The 8,591-nt window shown below is 42.3% G+C and overlaps 1 protein-coding gene across 1 annotated transcript; it reads left to right on the forward strand.

Annotated features, from left to right (window-relative positions):
* The first annotated feature begins 608 nt into the window (after positions 1 to 608).
* On the forward strand, positions 609 to 7,819 carry mlh1 (mutL homolog 1, colon cancer, nonpolyposis type 2 (E. coli)). The gene is made up of 19 exons (XM_083897832.1): positions 609 to 751; positions 1,085 to 1,175; positions 1,970 to 2,068; positions 2,168 to 2,241; positions 2,347 to 2,419; positions 2,504 to 2,595; positions 2,696 to 2,738; positions 2,841 to 2,929; positions 3,035 to 3,147; positions 3,221 to 3,314; positions 4,460 to 4,613; positions 4,728 to 5,071; positions 6,072 to 6,226; positions 6,692 to 6,800; positions 6,886 to 6,949; positions 7,038 to 7,202; positions 7,283 to 7,375; positions 7,452 to 7,562; positions 7,662 to 7,819. The coding sequence occupies exons 1-19, from the start codon at positions 645 to 647 to the stop codon at positions 7,815 to 7,817; spliced, it is 2,226 nt and encodes a 741-aa protein (XP_083753958.1). The 5' UTR covers positions 609 to 644; the 3' UTR covers positions 7,818 to 7,819.
* Positions 7,820 to 8,591: the final 772 nt, after the last annotated feature.

Raw genomic sequence — 8,591 nt, forward strand, 5'->3', positions numbered from 1 at the left:
AAAAGTATGCAGAATAGTATTGTTATCATTATTATTATTATAATAATAATAATAGGAATACTGATAAATTTTAATTACTCAATAAAAAACAATAAAAAGCACAGTACTGATGTGTAGTTCAATGTAATGATGAACATGTCAGTAATGCATCAGTCGTGAGAGGGCGCTGTCTTCCAAAAACAAAAAGTACCAAAGAAGATTTTCAGCCAATAAATGAGTGATGACGTCTTCACGTCGTCGTTCTCCAGCAGCACGCAGGCCCCGCCCTCTTCTTTTCTACCCGCGCTGAGCCGTCAAAGATTGTTTACACTCAAAAAGATGAACGACTCCGAGAGGAAAAAGTAATTGTAACGAAACGTAACGACGCATTATAAAAAAGGCCAAGCGGAATAATCCAACTGTCTCAACTGTGACTACACAACGCTTTTGTGACCGACGAACACTGGCTTTAACTGTGCTCTGATATTCTGAGGCAGAGTGAGACATCTTATGTTTTCTCATCTATGGTGTCAGACGAACACGCTGCCGTGTTTCTGGTTGTGATGCTGCATCGAAGCTAACTTTAGAACGTTAGTTTCCGCTGTTTCTGTGTGTGTGTTCACAGTCATCGTCACCTGCTGTGTTCGCAGCATTTGTCTGTCAACATGGCGGGAATCATCCGCAGGCTCGACGAGACTGTTGTCAACCGGATTGCTGCAGGAGAAGTCATCCAGCGTCCTGCTAACGCCGTCAAGGAATTGATCGAGAACTGGTAACTGACAAACTTCTGTGATTCACGCACACACAGTTTCTTTCTAACGTGACTTAACTCTGACAGGAGACGTCATTGTTTACATTAAGTTTGTGGCAAAACCTCGTGATAAACACACCTGTCAACACTCACGTGACTCTGTGAAGTAGGATCTCTAATCCTTATTACACACCAGTAATGAACACACACAAGGATCAGGTGCCTTCCTTGCTCAGGGGCACCCGTGTCTGGGACACTTTCCGGGAATTGAACCGGCAACCTTCCAGTTACGAGCTAATTTCCTTTCCTCTTGCAGTAACATTTGCATTAACATGTCTGATATTTTTGTTACAGTTTAGATGCCAAGTCCACCAACATCCAGGTGACAGTGAAGGATGGAGGGTTGAAGCTGCTTCAGATCCAGGATAACGGCACCGGCATCAGAGTGAGTTTAATCCGCATTTAACACAGATTTCACATTTTTAATCTCTTCTTAGCTTTAAAGTGTGTGTGTGTACATATACATACTCGTTTTGGCTCAAAAACCATCACAATGAGGACTTATCTTTACAATTAGATTAGGATAAGGGAATGAATGCATTATTACTCTTTTGGACCATTGTTGTTCTCTTCAAAATGAGGAAAAGTTTTCTGAGGCTCTGGTTAAAGTTAGGATTAAAGATCCTGTTTGTAACATTTAGGTGGGTGTATTTATATACTACACTTAGTAATGTTTGTATAACTGCATAAAAAAAAAAAAAAAAAACTAGGGCTGAAACAATTACTCCATTAATCGTCAACTATTTTGATAATCAGTAATCGAGTGTCTTCTTTTAAAGAATTAAAACAAGTTTTCTGATTTTTCAGCTTCTTAAATGTGATTTCTTTGCTCCATGTAACAAAGAAATAATTAAAACGGATTGGACAAACCACACTTGAGATCATCGTTATTTCCAGGCTTGAGAAAAACACTTTATGGCCCAAACGATTACTCGATTATGAAAATAATTGTTAGTTTACAGCTCGAAATAAGACTAGTTTAGTCACTTTCTAGTATGCAGAAGCTACTGTAGTTCCCTGATGCACTTGGAACTGGTTCAATTTAGCTAAGATTTGAATTGTGGTTAGGTTTATCATTTTGTCCAAATGAATGTAAGTCAGTGCAGCGTCCTTAGAAGAACGGTCTCCATTTTCTCTTCTCCATGTGTCGATTCTTGACGTGTGACCTGATCAATGCAGAAAGAAGATATGGAAATAGTTTGTGAGCGTTTCACCACCAGTAAACTGCAGACGTTTGAGGACCTGTCAGCCATTGCAACATACGGATTTAGAGGAGAGGTAAGCAAAGCTTTGAGGTTTTTATACAGTACGGCCTTTTGTGTTCAAAATATCGACATACTATACATTTACCTCTGTTGTCTGTATTTTTGGTTGCAGGCCCTTGCGAGTATAAGCCATGTTGCACATGTGACCATAACGACCAAGACCGCTGATGCTAAATGTGCTTACAGGTATGAAATCACAGCTCACTTATCACCTGATTGCGATTACAAAATGGTCATAGTTATAATGGTGCTCATGTAAAACATCTATTCTGTCACTGTGTTGTCGTGCAGAGGCTGCTACAGTGACGGCAAACTCAAAGGTGTTCTTAAACCATGTGCTGGCAACCAGGGCACACAGATTCTTGTGAGTACATTGAACGCATCACGTCTTACAGACTGACTTACGCGGATATTCGAAACGACAGTTCTCTACTCTCCCTGTGTGCAGGCCGAGGACCTCTTCTATAACGTGTCCACCAGAAGAAAAGCTTTGAAGAGCCCCAGTGACGAGCACTCCAGGATTGTCGAGGTGGTCAGCAGGTCTGGGAGTATTACTCTGTATTATTATCATCCTGTTCTTGTAATTCCTGCTTTGTGTTCGTGTGCGTGATGTATTCAGTGTTGTCGTGTTGTTTTGAAGGTATGCCATACACAACTCAGGAAAAAGCTTTTCTGTCAAAAAGGTGAGATGATTGATGATTTCTTTCTAGTATGCGTCAAGCACAAAGGTCTGTGAACAAAATGTGACCCGATTCTAATCATCCTATTACTTCTACTATTTACAGCAAGGAGAGACCGTAGCCGATGTGAGGACCCTACCCAACGCCTCAGTAGTGGATAATATTCGAGTCGTGTTTGGAAATGCAGTCAGCAGGTATGAATGAAACTAACAAAGCAAGACTTGAAAATCAGCTTTGATGCTCCACGCTGCTGTGATCCCGTATGCCCTCACACGACTCGCTCGTTGCTATGTTACCAGGGAGCTCATTGAAGTTGGCTGCGAGGATCAGAAGCTTGCGTACAAGATGAAAGGCTACATCTCGAACGCCAACTACTCCGTCAAGAAATGCATCATGGTCCTCTTCATCAACAGTATGTATCATGGGAGTGTAGCCGACTGCTGTGGGTAATTTCATCTTCGTTTAAATGGTCTGTCGTGTCTTAGATCGTCTGGTGGAGTCGAGCGCTTTGAAGAAAGCGATCGAGACGGCGTACAGCGCATACCTTCCCAAGAACACACACCCTTTTCTTTACCTCAGGTAACCGTGACTTTGTCTGCTGTAGTGGATTCCAGTGTCGTTTAGTAGGGCTGGGCCAAAATGTCTACACTACCGGTCAAACACCCCAATGTTTCCAGTTTTTTTTTAATTAAAATTGAAGCATTTCAAGTCCAATGAATAGCTTGAAATGGTACAAAAGTAAGTAGTGAACTGCTGGACGTTAACAAAAAAAAGGTAAGGTTACCCAAAAACGAAAAGAAGAAAGGTGTGAGTACAGTTTCCTTCACCATCAAAAGGCACTCAGAAACCGGGAGAAACTCTGACAGGAAGTGGTCTGGCAGACCCAAAGCCACAACAGATCGCGTTTCTGACAGTCAACAGCTTGCGTGATAGGCGGCTCATCATCATCATCATCACCATCACCATCCTTTCGCCTACTAGACGGCGTTACCAAACTCCTGCGTGATGAACCGAAGATTTCAAACTTTGATTCATCAGTCCATAACACCTTCTTCCTGACTTCCAGTAGTCCATTGGCGGTGTTTCATGGCCCAGGCAAGTCTCCTCTCCTTCTTATTCTGCCATCTTAGCGATGGCTTTCTTGCTGCAACTCGAGCGTTCAAACCTGCAACTCAAAGTCTTCTCTTCACAGTTGAAACTGAACTTTCTACGACCACTATTAAGCTGTGCTTGAAGCTGTTGTCCTGTGAGCCGCCGATCACGCAAGCTGTTGACTCTCAGAGACTTGTCTTCTGATTCTGTTGTGGCTTTGGATCTGCCAGACCTCTTCCTGTCAGAGTTTTTGGGTAACCTTACCTTTTTTTTTTAACCTCTAGCAGTTACCTTTGTACCATTTCAAGCTATTCATTGGACTTGAATGGCTTGAATTTCAATAAAAAAAACTGGAAAAAGTCAGGTATTCTAAAACTTTTGACCAGTAGTGTATTTATAGGGAAACTTGGGCAGAAGTTGCCTGGTCAGAGAAGAAGAAGTTTACAGCAATATAATGGTGAAGAAATCTACATTAAGAGCAAAGACTTTATGCACTTTGTTCAGTGTGTCAGATATTGTGATGCATCGCTATACGATTGTCTTACAACGCAACTCACAGAATCGTCGTCTCGTGAGTTGCCCTTTGTTGCTACAGTCATCTTACATTCGCCAACGCTTTCTCATCGTCGCAGCTTAGAGATCGCGCCGAAGAACATCGACGTGAACGTTCACCCCACAAAACACGAGGTGCATTTCCTGCACGAAGACAGCATCATCGAGAGCGTTCAGAGGCACGTCGAGAGCAAACTGCTGGGCACCAACTCCTCGCGCACATATTTCACTCAAGTAGGTTATCACTCAAATCACTACTCCTACAAAACTTGCTCTGCTCATTTGCTCATTCTTAGTGTGTGTGTGTGTGTGTGGTTGTATTTATGACGTACACTTTTGTTTGTGCAGACGTTGTTACCAGGTCTGTCGGTCTCCGGTGGCACAGAGGTGTCGTCCTCCAGCGCCACGGCAGATTCCACGGAGAGAGTCTACGCCCATCAGATGGTGAGGACCGACTGTCGCTCTCAGAAGCTGGACGCCTTCCTGAAGCCGAAAGAGAGGCCGCCGCCCAACCCCGAGCTGAAATCAGGGGGTCCCACTGGCACAGAGGAGGCCAACAAAAGCACCCGGCCTCACAGCGTAGAGATGGATGAGGAAGATGATGCAGAGATGGTGGAGGCCTCGGCTCAGCAGGGGGCAGAAGTTTCTAAAGATGAGGAGGAAAACGGTGTCAGTGCTCATGAGACTCAAAGGTGATCGACCTCTTTCTTTTTTTTTTACCTGCAGTTAAAGGTGCCATATGTAAAAATGTGGCCAAAAACAGTTACTACATTCAAATTCAAAATACAGAGGTCTTTAAGGTTCCGTCTTCTGACGTAACTGGCAACCCGTGGTTGCTCGGCAGCTGAGACTCTACTGACTGCAATGATTGGTAGACGGCGGTAGGTGGCGCCACATGTCAAAACATGATTTCAAAACATAAACATGATTTGCAGTCTGCAAAATATTTTTTTTAATGCAAATATTTTGGCTGTACTGTTGTTGTTGGTGAGTTCAGTTTGTTATATGAACATTATTCCTGAGTCTCTGTGACATATTAGGAGGATTTAATGGCCAGTTGCTTTAGATTTATTTCATAATGCACCTTTAATTTGCTTGACTCATTATGATCAGCCTGCTGAGCTCTGTGGTTCATTATTAGCGCAATGTTTTGTTTACAGTAACCAGTTGTGCTCTGGTTTGGTTTTATTGCTTTCAATATTTAGTTAGTTTATTACCCCTTTGGGAAATTAATTCCCACAGATTCTGTACACACACGGTATGGAACGCCTTACACACATGGGCACATGCTGATGTAGTACTGTGATGGCTGAACGTATGAGACTCCAGTTCCCTAAAAAAAAGCGTATTATTTACACATCGAATGCAGCACATGTGCGTCACTAAAGGGTAAAAGACAAAACAAAGGAACATCAGGTGAAGAAAAACATAAACACTGAGCCGTTTAAGACCTAGTTACAAACAAACTCTGAATGAATACTGCGGCTTGTGTGCGCCAGATGTTTAAATTCTTTGCCAAATTCTACTACTTTTTTTATTCATCATCATGTTACAGTTGCCTTCAATGCGGCTGAAAAACTGTCTTATCTCGTCAGGCTGTGTCAAAATAGAACAATGCATGTTTGTAGACGCGCGTTGTACTGAATGCAGGAGGTGTGACAGCTGTGTGTTGTTGTTGTTGTTGTTACCTAGGAAGCGTCCAAGGAAGGAGGAGCAGCAACAGCAGGAGGAGGAGGAGGAGGAAGTAGAGGAGAATCTGACAGCTGCAGCTGTGCCTAAAAGACGAGTCATAAAACTGAACAGCATCAAAGAGCTGAGAGCTGAGATCGTGGAGAACATGCATAAAGGTGAACAACACAGAACATGTCGTAGGTGAACACAGCATCGATACTACGTTTTTGTGTCTGATAACAATATCAGAACCTTGAGTATCTGCCAAAACTGATGTCAGTACAGTTTACTAGGCTGTTTTTAAATGCATGCATTTACAGCCTAACCACAGCTTTTTAGTTATATTTTCAAAAAATAAAAATACACTTTATTACTCTTAGTTCTTCTTCTTTTATTATAATATAAGTGCACACAGCTGATCACTGTAGACATGCATGCTTGTCACAAGACATTGATGCTGCACAACCTGTGCTTAGTGAGGCTTTTATGATTTCTGGGTAACAGTATTTCTTTTTCTCCATATTCCATAGAGATGTTGACCAGTGTCAGGCTGATACCAAGCATTATACCAGCTCAACTGTATTCAGAATAGGGCAAAGTTTTTGTTGCCGTTGTCGCTTTATTGCATCCATTATCTCCAGGTCTTCAAGAAATGCTGCAGAAACACTCATTTGTTGGCTGCATCAATCCCCAGTGGACACTAATCCAACATCACACTAAACTGTACATGGTCAACACCACCAAACTCAGGTAAGGGACATAGATGGTAAACACGGGTCATTCTCGGCGTCTCGATCCGCTGCTCTGTGACTCATTTCATTCTCTTGGGTTGCAGCCAGGAGCTTTTCTACCAAATACTGATCTACGACTTTGGGAACTTTGGCGTACTAAGACTTTCTGTGAGTAAAGTCTTCGTCTTCATTGTGAATGGTAAGAAGATGCTGGTACAGACGGTGCATGATGTTTAACGACTCGTCATCCGCACAGACTCCAGCTCCGCTCTACGACCTGGCCATGTTGGCTCTGGACTGTGAGGAAAGTGGCTGGACAGAAGACGACGGACCCAAAGAAGGCCTCGCTCAGTACATCGTGGACTTCCTGAGGAAGAAATCGGAGATGCTGGAGGACTACTTCTCCTTGGAGATAGACCAGGTCAGACTCCCACATTAATCTATGCAGTGTCTGCTTCGTCACTGTAAGCCATGTTGTAAAATGAGCTTCTTACATCACAGGAGGGAAACCTTCGAGGACTGCCACTTCTGCTCGACAAGTACACTCCTGTCATGGAGGGTCTGCCCATGTTCATCCTGCGCCTGGCCACTGAGGTGAGCTCCTCGTTCGTCCCTTCTCATTTCTGACAAGATTCTGAAAACACAAACTAAATCAGTTTGTGCTTTGCAGGTGAACTGGGACAACGAGAGGGAGTGCTTCAGAGACTTCAGTAAGGAGTGCAGCGCCTTCTATTCCATCAGGAAGCAGTACATCCTGGAGGTTGAGCCAGGAGAAGAGCAGGTCCTATGTTGAACACATCACATATCATTTTTTTTTTAGTATTCCTTCTCTAATAACGACAAAGAAAATGACAAATGTGTTGTGTGCTGTTGGTTTCAGGATGGCGAGGCAAATCTGTGGCGGTGGAAAATGGAGCACATAGTCTTCAAGGCTTTTCGAACGCTCTTAAGTCCGCCCAAGAGCTTCAGCGAGGACGGCACCGTCCTGCAGATCGCCAACTTACCTGATCTCTATAAAGTGTTTGAGAGGTGCTGAATCTCATGATCATATGACTGAAAACTCAACCTGACAAGCTGCTTGCTTTTACACTTGATGTAATATTTGTGCTGTAAATAAAACACTGTATAAAACCAAGACGTATTATCGCTTCCTGATGGATAAGTAATGCCACGATTTATTCTTATTCTGTCATAGGAAAACCTTCCCTTGCTCATTTAAAAATGCTCAGCCTTTTGAATAGTTTTGAAGAAGAGAGAACTGCAGCCAGAAAAAATCTAATACTCATAAGCCTCCAAACTACACCCAAAATGTACCAGCACACACGCTTGACATTTATTATTGCTGCACTTTTCCCTCATCACTCTGAGGTATGTGTAATGTGGAAGAATCAAAGCTCAGCATTAAGTAACTTTAAACCTTCATTTGCAAAAAGCCTGATGGATAATTACAGGTTTGCAACGTCTGTATGGAAACTTAATTGGTGAATTAAGGAAAAGTATAATTCCATGAGTCATGCTGTAGTGTAGATGCTCCTATATGTGCCTCAGTATATCCCACATACAATAATTACATACAAAAATGTTAACTCGAAACATTACCTTGCTTTTTCCTAAAAAAAAAAAAAAGTAGGATTAAACAGATACATATTCAAAAAGTAGAAAACAGCGAAAAGGCAAAAAGATTCAGATTGTATACTCACTTCTGTAAATTACACATTTATTTCCAAGATATCTTTTAAATATTTGAAAAATTTCAATGAAACCGCAACAAAGTTGGTTCTACATATTTTCAAATACTGACTGCACCTCG

Source organism: Microchirus variegatus, assembly GCF_963457635.1.
Source record: "Microchirus variegatus genome assembly, chromosome: 11".
NCBI classification, from domain to species: domain Eukaryota; kingdom Metazoa; phylum Chordata; class Actinopteri; order Pleuronectiformes; family Soleidae; genus Microchirus; species Microchirus variegatus.

Coding starts and splice junctions, on each gene's coding strand:
- mlh1 (XM_083897832.1), top strand. CDS start 645: ATGGCGGGAATCATCCGCAGGCTCGACGAGACTGTTGTCAACCGGATT. Junction 6,227..6,691: donor CGTGGAGAACATGCATAAAG/GTGAACAACACA, acceptor CATTATCTCCAG/GTCTTCAAGAAATGCTGCAG. Junction 7,203..7,282: donor TCTCCTTGGAGATAGACCAG/GTCAGACTCCCA, acceptor CTTACATCACAG/GAGGGAAACCTTCGAGGACT.